Source organism: Triticum urartu, chromosome 4A, assembly GCF_056163025.1.
Source record: "Triticum urartu cultivar PI428250 chromosome 4A, HENAU_Tu73, whole genome shotgun sequence".
Classification (NCBI taxonomy): Eukaryota; Viridiplantae; Streptophyta; class Magnoliopsida; order Poales; family Poaceae; genus Triticum; species Triticum urartu.
This window is the reverse complement of record NC_141876.1, coordinates 428,883,066-428,900,803: the sequence shown is the minus strand read 5'-3', so window position 1 is coordinate 428,900,803 and position 17,738 is coordinate 428,883,066. Positions and strand designations below refer to the sequence as shown.

The window sequence follows — 17,738 nt, the reverse complement described above, 5'->3', positions numbered from 1 at the left end:
GGTTTGACATGGCAATATGGGAGGCATGATAAAGCATGGTGGTAGGTATCGTAGCATAGGCATAGAAATAGAGCGAGCAACTAGCAAGCAAAGATAGAAGTGATTTCGAGGCTATAGTCATCTTGCCTGCAAAGTTCTCCGAGTTGACGTTAGCTTGATCCTCGTAAGCGTACTCAACGGGTTCCTCGATCATGTACTCGTCTCCCGACTCTACCCAAAGCAAGAACACAAGCAAAGGGAGACGCAATCAACCACGGTGCAATGCACAAGCAACATGATGCAAAACATGGCATGATATGCGGGATGTGTTATGCGATGCATATGCATGTTTCGGAAAAGAAAGATTGAACCTGGCCTCAACTTGGAAAACCAAGAGTGCCACTGGAAAGATGAGTTGATTTCGGTCGAAATCGATATAAAGATCACCGGAATCGGATGCACGGTTTGCAAATGACAAGCAAAACAAATATGGCACAGATCTGCGATTAACAGCACGAGGCCATCTAAATGCATCAATAACAAGCTACTGCACTCTAACATAGCAACAAAATACATGGTAGGGGTCCACTCAAGATGCTTGACAAAAGATGAACACTGAGCTACGGCTAATTCACTCAATAGCAGGTTCAAACAAGCATGGCAAAAGTGCAAAAGATATCAGGTTATAGACTTAGTGAAAATAACAACATGTCAGGAATTTAACATCAGGGAGCAATGTTTAGAGCAAGATAACAATATACTATAGGAACATATCATGGCAAAGCAAGGCATGGCATGAAGCTACTCAAAGCATACAACAAAAGTCCCTTACTGACCATAAGCCAAAAGATATCAGAAAATACAATGACATCCATGTGAACATAGCAACTTTCGTTAACAGATTCAGACTTAGTAGAAAACTGGAGCATGGCAAAACAGATATTAAGTAGGTATGTTTACGAGCTCGATGCACTCACCACAAGGCATTGCATGACAAACTAAGCATACACCCATCAAGTAGACATGGTATAGAAGCTAAACATGGCAAGAACAACCTCAAAGCATGCATGGATCAACTACAACAACCTCGGCAAAAATGCTTAACACGTAAACATTCTGCCAGGAACATTTTTATAGCAAAAGTAGAGCTCGATTGAGTCAAGCTAGGGTGCTCCATAATTGCAAACAAAGACATGGATGGATAGAGCACAACAATATCTACAAAACATCCTTACTGATCATGCTCAAAAGAGGCATGGATCACTCTGTAGCAACATGAATACATGGGAAAAATATAATCAAGGAAAAGACTTAGAAGATTTCTAAGTCCCTGAAATCAGCAACATTACGAGAGCTACTTTGCATGCTTGTGCTAGTCACCACAGAGATCACAAAAATACATGGCATACACCCCTGTAAAGATGGCATGGCATACTTCAAAACACACGTAGGGCTCAAGTTCATAGGAGGCACACATTAAATATGGCAAAAATGACAAATGTACAAACTCTGATAAGAATCTGAAACTAATATAAACTAGCACTCTTGCAACAGCATTTAGGGCATCAAGATGAACTCAAATGAACATGGTGCAATGGAATGAAATGAAGTACTCGTCGAGACGAACAATTTGATATGCTACACGTCCAAAACGGAGCCACGGGTGCAGAGTTATGATGCGAAGAAAACGCTAAAATTATCTGGGACTTGGGGAAAAAATCAACCTCTCCAGATCTAGGGTTCCTCGCGGGTGCGCGAACCGAGGAGCTCCGGCGAGGCAACGAGCTTGTTCCGGCGAGGGGAAGGCGAGGGGGAGCCGGAGAAGGCGGATCCGGTCGGATCCGAGGTGCGCCGGCGATGAGGAGGCATCGGACGGCGGGGGCGGCGGCTCCCGCGGCGAGGCGACAAGCGGCGAAGGCGGCGCGGCGTCGGAGGTCGACGGCGGGGCGGCGACCGGGCGAGGAGGTCGACGGCGGCGGCGGCAGGGCGCGCAGTGGAGGCGGCGGGGCCGGCGAGCTGCGCAGTGCGGCGGGGCGGGCGGCGCGCGATGCGGGCGGCGTCGGGCGGCGGTGCCGGGCCGGGAGGGCCGCGGTTGGGCCCCGGCGGGCCCGCACGGTGGTGCGCGGCGAGAAGTGGGGCAGCCCCGCTGATGTGGCGCGCTCCGGTTGGGTGCGGGCGACGGCGGCTCTGACGTGGCGCGATGCTATTGGCCAGGGCAACGTGGCTAGAGGCGGTGGACACGTCCGGCGGCGCGAGGGGAAGGATTTTAGGGTTTCATCCGCGAATTTCGGGGGAGAGGACATATATATAGGTAGAGGGAGCTAGGAGACTCCAAATTGAGCACGGTTTTCGGCCACGCGATCGTGATCGAATGACCTAGATGATGGAAGGGGTTTAGGTGGGGTTTGGGCCACTTTGGAGAGGTGTTGGGCTGCAACACACACGGGGCCTTCTCGGCTCCTCGGTTAACCGTTGGAGTATCAAACGAAATCCAAATGGCACGAAACTTGACAGGCGGTCTGCTGGTAGTAAACCAAGGCCGCTTGCTAGTCTCGGTCCAATCCGAGAACGTTTAACACCCGCACACGAAAAGAGGTAAAAGGGGACACCGGAGGACATAGGAGCGCTGGAATGCAAAACGGACAACGGGGAAAATACTCAGATGCAAGAGACGAACACGTATGCAAATGCGATGCACATGATGACATGATATGAGATGCATGACAAAGACAAAAGCAACACGGAGACAAAAACCCGACAACGAGAAAATATCATAACTTAGTGCCGAAAATGGCAAGAGTTGGAATACAAATATGGCAGGTTACACATGGGGTGTTACACCTAGGGTGGATGATTTGATGCCTATGGTATCCATGTTAGATAAAAGACTATCTAGTATTGCTTCTATGATGTCAGATGTTGGCAGATTAGTTCATCTTAAAGATGTGGTTTTTGCACTACCCATATTTGCTATGTGCTACATCAGAGTACCATTTAGCATTCTAGATCATTTTGAATATTCTGGAAGGTGCTTCTTATGGTCTGGAAATGGAATTAACAAGCATGGTAAATGCCTGGTGAAATGAGATAAGGTATGTATGCCCAAAAAGGCTGGTGGACTTGGTGTATTGGACCTTAGAACTAAATATAGAGCCCAATTAATGAAATACTTATACAAATTCTTCAATCATCAAGATATGCCATGGACGCAGATGATATGGAATACATATTACAGAAATGGCGAAGTACCCAGCTTCCACACCAAAGTGGGTTCATTCTGGTGGAGGGGCTACTGCTCTATTCTGAATGATTTCAAAGACATGATTGTTTATAAAGTGGCATGTGGCGATACTATCAAACTATGGTATGATAAATGGGATGATGAGGTACTCTTAGTAAGTTCACGAGCTATCCTCATTTGCTAAAGATGAAAACATTACTTTTGCCTCCGCTCGTATATAGGCCAACAATGATTTTTATGGGATGTTCCGTACACCCATGTCTGCCATTGCAGTGCAACAAATTATTACTCTGATGGATATGCTAGCAGTACAAGTTAAAACCCACAACAGTGACACATGGCAATTCAAATGGTCTTCAACTAAATACTCTACAAACATAATATATATTGAATTGATTAGTGACCCTCCTGATGCCCCAAGCCATTTTAGTGGATTTAGAAGTCTTGCTGCTTGGCAAAACAAAAATTATTCTTCTGGCTATTGCTGCTTGACAGGTTAAACACTAGGGACCTATTGGACATAAAGAATTTCTATTTGGAACCCGTCAAATGTGTTCTATGTAATGATGAACCAAATGAACACCTTATGCACCCGTTCTTTTCCTATGACTTCGGTCAACATTTTTGGCTGGCCCTAGGTATTGAATGGAATACTGATCTGAACAAACAATATGCTGGTGGAAGCAAAGGAGAGAGCAAACATACCACCATTCAAAGAGTGCATGATTGTTATATTTTGGAGCTTATGGAAGCACATAAATAGCATTATATTTGATCATAAATCCAAGAGCTTGGAGTATTGTATATGTTGCGTCAAAGTTCATTTTGAGCTTATCATAAAGAAGGCAAAACCTAATTTGAAGGAAGGGATGCAAACTTAGATTACTTGTGAATGTAACTCTGGCATAGCCAACTCTTGTAAATCCATAGTATATGACCCCACCCTATTAATGAAAAAGAGTCACAGTAGGGATTTTTCCCTACTGTTTTTGCTCAAATAATTATTTATTAAATATAAATAGCTAAAAGAATAGAAATTATCACCTAACGAGAAAGTTTAAGTTTAAATTTTTAAAAAATTCAGGTTCCATGGAGCTCGGTGACCAAAACGCCCCACTCAGTGAAGGTTAGCAATTGGAAGTGGAGTTTCTTATCTCGATCTCAATTGCCCCTGGATGAACTGTAAATTAAAAAAATACATAATTTTGTTGTGGCAAACTTTAAGGGATGTTTGTAGTACAAGCAAAAATTAATCATGAAATCACATCGGTGCAAGGTGTTACTTTCACAGGCATTTTGCATGCATTTGCAATTTTTCTTAAAGTTTGCCAAAAAAATCAAAATTGCTTGATTTTTTTCTGATTTACTGTTCATAGGAGGAGCATTTGAGCTCGAGATTAGAAAGGTTCTTTCGCTATATATATATATATATATATATATATATATATATATATATATATATATATATATATATATATATATGGTAGTGGAGCCGGAGCTGATCAAATGATCAACGAAAGGCTAGAGTAGGAGTACTTGCCTCTGTTCTTGTTCTTCACATATACCGAAAGAAAAGAGAATAAAAACAGCTGTCGGCAGCAGCAGGTGCACAGACAAAAGTCACTCCACTTACTCCACAACGCCCGAAGTCCCCGTTCCGTTTCCGTTGCAGCGGCCCCGTCCTTGTGTTTTTGCCTTCTTCCCGGGTCGCCACCGCCGCCTTTATTACCAGTCTGCCACACGCTCCGACCTCGCCGACAACCTCTCTCTTGGCAATGGAGAGGCAGAGGGGTGGTTCCTCCCCCAGCCGCCCCGCGAGCCCCAAGAGCCTCCTCCTCATCTCCTTCGCTTCCTCCTCCCTCCTCTTCTCCTTCCTCTTCTCCCTCTTCGCCCTCCGCTTCGGCCGCCCCATCCACCTCCCCTTCGCCGCCTCCATCGGCGCCAACGGCTCCGCCACCGCGGTCCCGCCGGTTCGCGGCGGCGGTGGTGGTGCAGGAGCGGAGGTGTTTATTGGGGGCGGAGGCGGGGCCTTGGGGGAAGATTCGGCTGTGGAGGGAGACCGCCACGGGCGTGCTGGTGGTTTGCCCGTGGGCTCGGCAATGAAGGCTGATGAAGCCGGTCCTGGAGGTGGGATTTTTGAAACCCCCGCGGGTGATGCGGTTTCGGAGATGCCCGAGGTTGCGGAAGCGGGAGGCTATTCTCTCCGAGGTTTGGATTCGACAGTGGAGGAGAAAGGAGGTGTTCGACCAGGTGGAGACAGCGAGAAGCTGGCGAAAGATTCGGTTCCGGTGAAACCCAACTCCACCGAAGGCAAGAAAGCTGATGCCGTCTCGGCAAGGAGGTCAAATGTAGGCAATGCTTCTGCCTCCCACGGCCATGGGGCAGCTGCGTCAGTTGAGAAATCCGATAGAGCAAAGCCTGCGCAAGCTGTCAATTTCTCCACGGAAGCTTCAGGTTCAGTTCCCGTAGCGGGGACAAAAGGCGAATCCCTGCACGGTGGCCATGCCGGAGAAAAGGGCGATTCCTCTGCACAAGGGTCTTATGCTTCGCAACAGGCGGGCCAGTGGGAAATCTCAAACCGTTCAGCAAAGAACAACTCAGGAGAAGCTCCAGCCAATCCAAATACTAAGCAGGATGCTAATGTGATTCAGGAAGCGGTTCAGAGAAAACTGGATTTGGCGAGAAGCAGCATAGCGCAGTGCGATGTTTACGACGGGAGCTGGGTGTTCGATGAGAGCTACCCACTCTACGCAAGCAATTCGTGCCCATTCGTAGACCAAGGGTTCAGCTGTGAAGCAAATGGAAGAACGGAACAAAAGTATACCAAGTGGAGGTGGCAGCCAAGGCATTGCAATATCCCTAGGTGCTGCATTATTATACAATTATTATTATATTTCCCCAGTTTCATGGATGCAAGACTTTGCGTTTGAAATTTTTGCATTTACTGACTTAAGCTTGGTATATGAGCAATTTGGCATCTGCTAACTTTGCTTGCTGTTAAAATTCAGGTTTGATGCTAGGAAAATGCTCGAGATGCTGCGCGGAAAGCGGCTAGTGTTCGCAGGGGACTCCCTTAACAGGAATCAATGGGAGTCCATGATGTGCTTGCTGAGAGAAGCAGTGTCAGACCCTGCAAGGATTCATGAAACCCGTGGCCGCAAGATTACCAAGGAGAGAGGGGATTACAATTTCAAGTTCCTGGTTCGTATGTCATGAATCTTATGTGGAAGTAGTCCATTCAGTGTCTAAGGTACTGTGTAGGCATCATATGGGCATGGTTTCTGCAGGACTACAACTGCACTGTGGAGTACCATGTCACCCATTTCTTGGTGCATGAAGGCAAGTCGAGAATCGGCCAAAAGCATGCAAGGACACTGCGGATTGATACCATCGACCGGAGCTCGTCAAGATGGAAGGGGGCGAATGTGCTTGTGTTTAATACTGCCCATTGGTGGTCTCATCATAAAACAAAAGCTGGGTGAGTGCTGATGAGCTCAGAAAAGAATTAACCACTGTTTTTACATTTTAGTTAGTTTGCATGACAGGCATTTTATCTGGTTACGATAATTTAGATTTGTAAATGAGCTGCCACTGTCTATGTTTCGATTCTTGCAAATCTTAGGACTTGCAGAGTAAATGCTCTAAGAGTAGCATGTTTCTGCGAAGGGGCGCAAACCAACATAATTTATGGGATCTAAATATTGCATTTGCTTGCAGATTGAATTATTATCAAGAAGGGGATACTGTCCATCCCCACCTCGATGCCTCCACAGCTTTCCATCGAGCACTAACCACATGGGCATCATGGGTCGACCGTTACATTGATCCACGGAAAACGCAAGTGTTCTTCCGAAGCTCATCCCCATCACACTTCAGGTTTGCTCCCTCTGATCTGAGCTTTTCAATTCCAATACGGGCAACTTCGATTTTTTTGCTGCAATCCCCAATAAGCAAAACATGGTCAGCAATAACAACTTACCACTGGTTTCAGCGGCGGGGAGTGGAATTCCGGGGGGCACTGCAGAGAGAGCACAATGCCTCTTAATGACACTCGGGCAAGGCCGGTGCCCGAGAGAAATGCGATGTTGGAACAAGTGGCGAAGCAAATGAAGACTCCTGTAACAGTTCTGAACATTACCAATCTATCTGGTCTCAGGATAGATGGCCACCCCTCTGTGTATGGGAGTAAGGCAGGAGATTTAACAGCATCCAGCACCCAGGATTGCAGCCACTGGTGCCTTCCTGGAGTGCCTGATACATGGAATGAGCTGCTGTTCTACCATTTAGTATCCTCACACGAGAACGGTTTTACAAGTTAGTGACTGGCTTTCCATCTTTAAAATGTCCTCTTGTCCCAGCTAATATTGTGTACAGCAATTATTGGAGTATATATTTTCTCTCTGGATATAAATTTTATGATTGTTTTTTCCTTCTATTTCATCTCTTCCCAGCTGGTAATGTGTCAAGCAAGTTGTGATATGGTTTCTGAAACATTTGCCAACATTTTGCACAATACAACTAAGAGAGTTTAAGTCGCGAATAAAATTCATCTTTTCCTTCCCTACCAAAAGATAAGACTTGTATAGCATAAATTTTTATTGCCATCTTGGTCCACCTCAACATGTAGATGTTCAGGCAACTCCAGTTTGAAAACCATGTATAAGTTCTCAAGAGTACAGGCAAGCATGTTCACACACAATTATGTTATCGTTCAGACTATCAATAAAAGCTTATTTGTCAGTCATCCACAAGCTTGGTACTTGGGACTTTATTTCGTAAGGAATACACATTCTTTTTATCAGGCCAACAATCGGTCTCCCTTGTATAATGAACTGGGATAGACGTTTGGTGAAGTATGGCAATAGTTTACAGCAGCCTATATCATCAGAGCTGCTCTTCAGCTATCAAGCAACTTTGTGTGCTCGACGATGAGAACCAGACGCTTCATCCTTCTTTGCTCCTTCTGGTCTCCTAGCCCAGGCTGGGGCTTGGTCCGGTCCATACCGGTAATCATAGAAGAGTTCGGCACTAGCTTCAATATGCTCCCTTGCATAGATACCAACCCGATGGTCACCGGCCACCATCATCACCTGGATAGGATCGTAAGATGAAATGAGATTACAGTGAAGACAAAGCATGAAGCTGCATTGTATTACAAATTACAATAGATTACGGTGAAGACAAAGCATGAAGCGACATTGTCTTACAACAATGCTTACCTTTGCATAGCAGTTGGGACTGGAGGAGTGATTTGCGAACTTCAATTTATCCCCCTTCCGATATGCATCCAATACAAACTGTGAAGCAATCAATCAAATTAAAGGTTACCACTTTGATTTCAACCATCTGTTATTTTTTCAATATGACTGTATGCAGATGCACGGCATGTGATGCAGGGATACCTGATCATTTAAATCAAAGAGGAATGAAGAGTTTGCCCGGTCATAAATTTTGCCGCGTTTGTCTGCTTCTTTGTGAGAAATCAATTCACCAGTGTACTCTCCAAGATAGTCATTCTTATGCACAGGGTTCTGGTGTTGCAAGAAAAAATAAAATTAGCCAAAAGAAGAAAGGGAAAGCTATCACACTCAAACAAGCTTCTGTGATCTGACCTTAATGAACGCACCCCATCCTGCAACGTCCGATTTTCCAAGCAAAATCTGAATTATGATCAACAATTAGCATGAAACAGGTAGCGTACAATGATGTCAAGAGGACAAAACTACAGGAGTATGTTATCACCCTTTGTTGTTGTTTTAGGAGGAGCTTCATGTTTCCGCACTGGTAACCATCACCTCTTTCTGGTGGCTCGCCTAGTGAACCATCTCCACAGCTGAAGAGAATGAACATATGTGAAGTTTGGCAAACTAAAACACGCCATAAATCTGAATAAAGCTAAACATGTGCATGATACGTAGCTAAAAACAAAACATTTAACCCTATCAAACAGTTATGTCAACATCTACAAGGAGATCTTATTTTATAAGTGCTGATTACCTCACCCAGCAGTTTCTGCAAACATCCGGATCACATTCTCGACTGGCAGCAAAACATGGGCATTGCCTGCTTCTGCACTGACTTTTTGCACAATGACAGCCTCTAAATCTGTTTTTGCAGCTTTTTGAACACCTAAATATGATAATTAACAAATGAAGCCAGGGTCAAGTTCTTTCTTTGCATTTGCTTACACTAATGAACCCAGGGTCAAGTTTTTTCTTTGCATTTGATTACACTAATATGATGATAAAAGAGAACTGTAGATGTCATTAGTCTTATGATCACTTTCACTTTGTGCGTCAAATACTCAATACACGCCCAATACTAAATGTTTTTTCTAGAATGCATATCTCTTGTCTTTTCAAGGAAATACTGTGGATGCATAAAATATCTTAAGAGATAAGGTGGGTAACGGATTTTTGCTCGATATAATGGGAACATACCCACAGTATTTCTCACAGCATGTCCCATTTTCCACACAGGGGCAATTTTTGTTGCACATTTCCTGGCACCCACACGGTGTATACTGTCTGTCACATTGCTTCCCATCACCAACTTTTTTCCTAATGGCTGGATGCCCTGCAGCCTTCGAAGGATATTTGTGCTTTCGAGTTCTGCCCCTTCGACGACAGACTTTTGTTCTCACAACCATGCCTTGCTCCTACAAATCCATGGACAAAAAATTATGATGCTGGCGTAACAATACCAGTGGAAAATGAAGTTAGTCTCTGCATGTTTTGACTTTTATATGTGCAGTAATACTGATCCTGGTTGCTTCATTTGTGAAGGCTGGGCTGGTTAATGATGGTAACTTGTAATAGGTGTGGTTCCTAATGGAAGGCTGAGACATGCACTCCTCCCATATCTTTCTGTCACTAAGTTAGCGATTTTATTGCATCTCTCCCTTTTTGCTCAATAATATTGCACATGTTGCTCCTCGAAATGAAAACAGAAAACCCACAGGAGCAGTAGAGTATGTCCTTAATTCATGGGAAAATGACTTATTTGTAACCCCTAAACCACTCAGACTTCGATAATCTACCATATTATGAACTCTGGCTGAACAGCAGTTATACAAACCATGTCTAAGATATTTCACTTTTGTGCTGAAAGAACACCTAACTTCATCGGAAGAAACAGAACCTCAAAATCAGGAGCATCATGCCATGCAATAAATACTAACTGAAGTACGTAATTCTTTCTGCAGCAGCAGCAGCAGTGACTGCATTGAGAACAATATGACTGCCAGCATTTAGTTTGTTTTAACATTCCTAATCTGAGTACAAACGAAATAGTGAAATAGAGCAGGAGACTACCAACGTGATTCAATACATACCATGTAGTTTTGTTCAGTTTCTGTGAAATCGCCCGAAATGGATTTACTCATGTTTGCTGCACCATTGTTGTACATGTAGCTAGCCACTTCCATGCAGGTTTTCAGGCCACATAATAGGTTTCTGACTATTAGACAGCTGTGGAATTAATCAGGAAAGCAACAGTTCAATTAATCAGGGAAGTCTGTTTCCACAAAACCTAGGGGGAGATAACACTTGAAATTGCACCTTATATATGTAAATTTACCTATTTTTCCCAAATATCTCTATTCCCTTCAGATATAAATCCCTCTCTAGGGTACTCCAATGAGAAAGAGGGTGCTCCCTGCTGGAACTGAACAAATTATTTGCTGAAGATTCTTTATTAGTATTTCTTGCTGCATCCTCAGCAGTACTAGTTGGGCTTCCACCGCAACTATCTTTATTAGAAGTTTTCTTATTGGGGTCATCTCGTTGATTGCCTCCAAATTCTCTGATATCTGGTCTTGTGTCACCAATCTCCGAAGTAGAATGATTATTCAATATATGGCTTGCAAAAGGAATATCTGAAGCAAGCGTCCTTGGCTTTTTATAAGGGAAATCATCACTAGACCTTGGTCCTTTTGAAACCTTGCGCTTCCCTAAACTTCTTAGAAGCATATCAGTGGATACATTTTCAGTTTCAGAAGCATCCCCAGAAGGCAGTGTAGTATGTTTTTCAGCACTTTCAAAAGATATTTTTGATCTGCTGGTTCCAACAGATATACTTGATTTAATGATTTCTTCCTCTCGGTTTGAATCTTCTGATTCAGATACCATATCGGTACCAACTTTGTGTAAGGTGGATCTTGACTCCATATTATGTGTTGCAGAAGAAGCATAATCATGTTTGGGTATGTCTTGAAATCCTTCTCTTCTCTGTGGACAAACTAATACCACAATTAGCCTCGGAGCACAGTAAACATGCTCAACTGAAAGGACGGATCTATAAAGTTATTAGTAGCAATTAAAAGACCAAATATTGTATAAAAAGTAATCAGCAGATTGCCAAAAAGTAACATCGGTCAAATTCACTGCCGTTGGCATCCACAGGTCGTGTTTCTCATTTCGCATTTTAGAAGAAGTGCTTGATCCAGTACTAAAAAAACTCCAGAACATGTTACAATGTGCACGCCTACAAAATTCCAATGCCAGGTCCAAACGTGCTGTGAAGTACTTAAAAGATAAATTCGCTCCATTCACTGTTCAAGTGTTCATATGTAATACAACTATCACTTGTCTTTTTGGTTCTCAATAACACAGTAGAATTTAAAATCAAAATTTTGCAGATGTGCATAACAGAGTGAATTGTAAAAATTAAGGTTTTTAGTATCTTTGGAATAGTGGATCGTGCCGTTTCTTCCAATATCTACAAGGAAACCCTCGGGCACCAAAACTCTAACAATGTTCCCCACCAATAGAAGTTCAGTAAAATAGTTTCATAGATTTGCTACAGGGGCTGGTACGATTTAACTGAAAACCTAAAGAAAAATAAGTTAATGCCAATGAATATAATTGTAAAATCTGAGGTGAAGCATACTCGAAGGTAGCACTGGTCACCACATGGACTCTTGTTTCCGTCGAGCTCAAACCCACAGGGTTGCTTCTCACTCTGACAAGAATAGGAGTTAATACTTAGCAGCACAGAGAAGTAATTTTATTAGAACATGAAATGAATTGTTACTCACTGGGAATACTAAGTTTTGAGAGCAGCCATGGAGACGGCAATCAAAAACCTGAATGAACATATATCATCAAATAAATCACACCCTGATGAACATAGTTGCACAAACCGACATTAAAAACAGGACTAGAAGTGGTAGATTGCCAGAAGTAGAATGTACCAAACATCTGCGGCAGAAGAGATTATCAAAAGAATCCAAAACTATATCCACAGTCTTGTCAAGAGGAAGTTGGCTCTCTATCTTATCAGAAAATTCAGAGTGCTTCTCGTGTTTCTCAAAAAGAAATTCAGATCTACCCTGGAATTGTAATGAAATCAACAGAAACAATTGTAAGTCAAAAGACATTTGCTATTTGTGGTGATATCACTTAATGAAGATCTTGCTACAAAGAATTTGTGTTTTTCGTGGCACATCACCTCGATTTCTGAAGGAGATGCATCAATAAACTGACAGATGACATTTAAATCCTCTTGACTTAACCCGCGTTCCTGAGTAGCTTTCCTGCAGCAGATAGTCAGAAACTCAGAATCAGACAAGTTATACATAGTTTTTTTTTTTGCAAGGTTGATTGTAAAGAGATGGGGATGGCATTGCCATGATAGCACATAACAGGAACATTGTGCAAAGTAGTCATTATTTTTGCAGGATAATAATGATTAAGTTAACCAGATCTAATTAAGGAGTTCCTATTCTTATTCAAATATTTTTTTCAAGAAAACACAAAAGTTTTGTGTCTTTGAAAAGGTATATTCTTATATGTGCACAAGCAATTTAATTCACATTGCTTGACTAAATGAGCACTTCTGTCACAGGTTATTCTGGCCTCGAGAAAGTGTACCCATGTACAGACAACTTGTCTCTATTTAACTAAGTGTCACCTAAATAGCAGTCGATTAAATATTTAGCCTTGGTTACACAAATGTTCACAAAGTATAATATAAGTAGATTCATATTAAAGCATCCAACAAAAAAATGTGAAGTCGTAAACTAAATAGAACTAAAGTTCAAAAAGCTTGTGGTTTGTTTCAAAAAGGAACTTGAGGTTTTCAGTAGCACTGAGGTTGTGAAGAGACCAACATTGCATCTCCAATACCATGATAAGTGAGAAAATGGCAAAATTGGTGATGAAACAAGGTATTAAAGAGTAGTCTACTACTAAGTCCTTCTAGAATCTGTGCCAGCCAGCAAGCATTTTCAAGTTTAACATTAATAGGTATAAAAAAAGCATCTCGATTGGCCATTATAGATTCTATTATTATACCATATTAGCTGATCTTCTCCTTCAGTGAAAACATGCTTCTCTTCGTCAGGTTGTGGAATTTCTTCATCACTTTCACTGCAGATTAGAGCCTCGTTGCCAGCTGAATCATAGTAAATTCTCCTCCTACCAGCAATTGATTGATCATCGGCCATTCTTTGGTTTCTGCGCTGTGTTGTTCCAGAAAAAATAAATATCAAAGACAAAAGGAATGCAAGAATTGTCCTTATACCGACGTATGAGCCATTTAACAAAATCAAACTACTCAGAATAAATTCAGCTAATAAACTTATGCTAAGTAGCACGACGCATCAATCATGTCGATAGTCATATTTCTTGGAATGATCATGGATATACAGAATGCTTATGGATTTGCATATGTTCTTAAATTAAGGAACTCAAATTTCCCCACTTCATCCCAGAGCAATATCCTTGATAACGCTATCTGAACATGTCATGCTCAAGTAATTAAATATATGATTTGTCAAATTCTTATGCAGCTCCCCAAGCTAAAAAAAACTTCTACCTATGGCTTGCATGACTAAGTTGTTCAAATGCCTGAACCCATGCACATTCGAGTATCCACGCATATATATCTCAAGTTAATTAACTCTATCATGAGTTCATGACTAAGTTGTTCATCTAAATGCATGCACATTGAAGTATCCTTTCATAAATCTCAAGTTAACTCCATATGGCATATGAACTAGTACTGTAGAACTGAAGAGCAACCTAATATTAAGTCATCAAACAGGTCAAATAGAGTAGCAACACTATACTTGTCCAGGAAGATCCACGTAGTGTACGGAGGAATCTTATCAACCAGCAGCAGCTTCACAAGCTGCAAAACGATGGACTGTGCGCTGTCGCCGGAGCTGGAGAGCACGAGCGTCCCGTCGGCCGACAGGTTCTCCTCCTGCACGTGCACAACCTCCCTCTCCCCCGACCCTCTCGCCAGGTTCCAGCCAACGATCCTGGACTGGCCCTCCGCGGCGAGCTGCGACAGCACGTTGCTGCTCTCCGAGCCCCTCGACGCCGCCTCCGCCAGGGCGGCCACATCGAACAGGCCGCAGGTGTGCTTCCGCAGCGCCCTCCTGTTTGCCTCCAGCTTCTCCTGTCAAAGGTCAAAACAGGACACAGGTACAAAGCTCAATCCCCGGACCAGATTGAGTGACCCAACAAAACTCACAATTCACAACGAATTCTGTAGATGCGGTCGGTGCTCTGCTTTACCTTGATCGAGGCGAGGCGGGCCTGTTGGATTTGGCGCTTCAGCTGCGTAAGCTTCCCATGGAGCGCCATGAGTGAGGAGGTGCCCACGCCGAGCCCCTGATCCGGCCGCTGCGGAGCACGAAAGAAAAAAAAAACAAGGGGACGGAAAAGGATCGAAACCGATCAGATTGGGGAGGGAGATCGAGGCGGGGAACCGGGCGGCTAGGGGAATCGGAGGCCGGCGAACGCTACCTTGGGGCCGTCCCGGTGGGAGGAGGAGTCGGAGGCCTTGGACGAGGACGACGCCATGGCGATGGCGCGAGCCGCCGCAGGCCCACACTCCTCCTGCTCCTCGACGCGAGGAGCCCTGCCTTCTCTGACCCTTGTCGACGCGACGGCTCTGCACTATAGCTAGCAGCATAGGCAGGCTAGGATCCTCTTTGCGGGAGGGTTAAGGTCTGACAGGTAGGTGGCCTGGCGTCAGTGGGGGCCTCTCGCTGCACGGGCTTCCGGATGGGCTCACGTCAAGTGGCGGCGGGCGTCGTTGGGTAGCGAAGGATTTAGAGGGTCCAAGGGAGGTCGTGGCCGTCTGCACCGCTGTGCTGTGATCCCGCCGACCACCGACCACCGTCCACCGGTGTGGAACGCAAGGGAAGCGATGGCGGAGAAAGAAATGCGAGAGACGTTAGGCTAGCCATAGTAACCATGGCCGTTATCATGCACTCGGCGCTAGCAGACACGCCGATGTACCAGACAATTAAAGAAGAGGGGGTTTTAGAGTAATTTAAGTAGATACCGTATCATAAAAAATGAAGTATTATGCTATTATGTTATATAATAAATAAGTTCATCTATGATACTATTTCATTCATAATATTATGCACGTATATGATACTCCTCACTATGAATAGCCTTAATGATTCACCTACGCACAGAACATAAACACACTTGTCGCAATAACACGGTAAAAGGGATGTATATTTACTCCGTATATTAGCTTTGACTGAAATGTGAGCAGCCGTTCCAATGGGTACCTCCCCCTGCCGGCTGGACAAAGCTGAATACCGATGGTAGCTTTGTACAGGCCACAAGCGCAACAGGGGGCGGGATGGTCTAGAGACGATAGAGGGGAGCTCATTTTTACATCATGTAGGCAGCTGCTCACATGTGACAATAACCTTCAAGCAGAGTTGGAAATATGCAGAGAGGGACTGTAGTTGGCTTTGTACCGTACCAGCCTGCCCATCTTGGTGGAGTTGGATTACTCTGAAGCGGTGTCGATGCTATCGGCCAAGTCAACAAACCGATCACAAGTCCGAGCACTAGCAGAGGATATAAACAGGATGATGCTGAATCTAGGGAGATTTCATTTTCTCACATTAGTAGATCACAACATAATGTCAGTCATGCACTAGTCGCGTATGGTCGTAGTACCCCTCGCATGGTTGTCTGATTGAGGTCAGGTTTAGACTGCATTATAAACATTTCCGAGTCCGAGAAGCCTCCGTGAGTCAATGAAATCTTCCTTTTCCCCGCAAAAAAAGCTTTGACTGAAATCAAACTAAAGTTTGACCAATTTTGTAGAAAATAATATGAACATTTACAATAACAAATTTATATGATGTGAAAATATATGCAATTATGAATCCAATGGAATTGATTTGGTGGTGTATATATTAATATATTTTTCTTCAAACCTCTTGAAAGTATATCAAGTTTGAATTTAGACAAACCTAATATGCAGAGTAAATAAAAACAGAGGAAGTAAATAGTAAGAAGGTAAAAACGGCAAAATAGTAATAGCAATTGTGTAGAAGAATTCAGTAATGTAGAATAGACCCAGGGTAGACCCGGGCATGAACAACTCGGCTCAAAAGCCCGACATCCAGGACGGGCTCGGGCTCAGCTTTTACGCCTGAAGCCCGGCTCGAAAGCCCCAAAATAAACCCGAATAGGGCATAAATCAATATTTTATGACAAATATAGGTATAATATATACTCCCTTCATCTCATAATATAAGAGCGTTTTTACACTAGTGTAGTGTCAAAAACGCTTATATATTATGGGACTAAAGGAGAATTCTGAATATCCTAAAAATCATTATTTTAATCAAAATAGACACTATTCATGTGTTCCGAGTCGGTCCGGGCCGGGCTCGGGCTTTAAAAAGCTCAGTCCGAAGTAAGCCGCCCCGGCAAATGCCCAGGTTTAACCAAGGGGGGCAGAGTTTCACTATTGGCATCTCTCTCGAAAACAAGCAAATGGCATGGTAAACAAATTACAGTAGGCAACTGAGCAAATTGCAATATTTAGGAATATGATCATTCATGTTATCTCATTTATGCATTACGTCTATGATAATTAGAACGTTAATCCAACTGCATCTACTAGTAATACTCCACCCCGTAACCGCTATCCAGCATGCATCTTAAGGTATTAAGTTTGCAGGAAACAAAGTATCACAATAAGCAAGATGACATAATGTAAACGAGAAGAAGTCAATCAATATACACAAAACCCGTCATTTTATTCTTAGTGGCAGCAATAAAATACGTGCCTTAGCCCTTTTGTCACTAGGTTAGATCACCGCCAGACCTTTTTGTCACTGGGTTAGATCACCGCTAGATTGAACCCACGACGAAGCACCACTCCCTCTGGAAAAAACACATCGAACTTAGCCAAATAAGATAGATAGTCGTAGAGTATGCAAAGCTATTTTATTGTATAACAAAAAATCTCAAAAGATTCAATTGATTTCAATGAACAATCTGATCATAAAGTGACAATTCATCATGTCCCAACGAACACACCACTTATTACATTGAATTGATCCTGATTATGTCACGGGAACATGATATTGAAGATCTAAGAGAGAGAGAGAGAGAGAGAGAGAGAGAGAGAGAACCATCTAGCTACCGAAGAAGAAGAAGAAGAAGAAGAAGAAGAAGAGGAAAAAGGAAAAGAACAGAAGAAGAAGAAGAAGAAGAAGAACAAGAAGAAGGAAAAGAACAGA

General features: G+C 43.3%; 2 protein-coding genes across 4 annotated transcripts; one reads left to right on the top strand and one right to left on the bottom strand.

Moving 5' to 3' along the window:
- Positions 1-4,879: 4,879 nt before the first annotated feature.
- LOC125551910 (protein trichome birefringence-like 6) lies at positions 4,880-7,655 on the top strand. The gene is made up of 5 exons (XM_048715308.2): positions 4,880-6,083; positions 6,229-6,421; positions 6,508-6,698; positions 6,938-7,096; positions 7,212-7,655. Exons 1-5 carry the CDS (start codon positions 4,996-4,998, stop codon positions 7,537-7,539), a joined length of 1,959 nt encoding a protein of 652 aa, XP_048571265.1. The 5' UTR covers positions 4,880-4,995; the 3' UTR covers positions 7,540-7,655.
- Positions 7,656-7,798: 143 nt separating this feature from the next.
- LOC125551908 (histone-lysine N-methyltransferase EZ1-like) lies at positions 7,799-15,192 on the bottom strand. 3 transcript variants are annotated; one of them, XM_048715305.2, is made up of 17 exons: positions 14,977-15,192; positions 14,746-14,853; positions 14,292-14,626; positions 13,516-13,677; positions 12,671-12,755; positions 12,414-12,551; positions 12,258-12,305; positions 12,110-12,181; positions 10,799-11,448; positions 10,554-10,689; positions 9,661-9,878; positions 9,218-9,349; positions 8,963-9,053; positions 8,833-8,880; positions 8,623-8,751; positions 8,440-8,517; positions 7,799-8,310 (listed from the first exon to the last, which is right to left on the bottom strand). In XM_048715305.2, the coding sequence occupies exons 1-17, from the start codon at positions 15,031-15,033 to the stop codon at positions 8,125-8,127; spliced, it is 2,673 nt and encodes an 890-aa protein (XP_048571262.2). In that variant the 5' UTR covers positions 15,034-15,192; the 3' UTR covers positions 7,799-8,124. The 3 variants fall into 3 exon arrangements, with proteins under 3 accessions (XP_048571262.2, XP_048571263.2, XP_048571264.2); XM_048715306.2 differs by lacking the exon at positions 9,218-9,349; XM_048715307.2 differs by lacking the exons at positions 14,746-14,853; positions 14,977-15,192 and having other exon boundaries at positions 13,516-13,682; positions 14,292-14,570.
- Between the last annotated feature and the right edge of the window lie 2,546 nt (positions 15,193-17,738).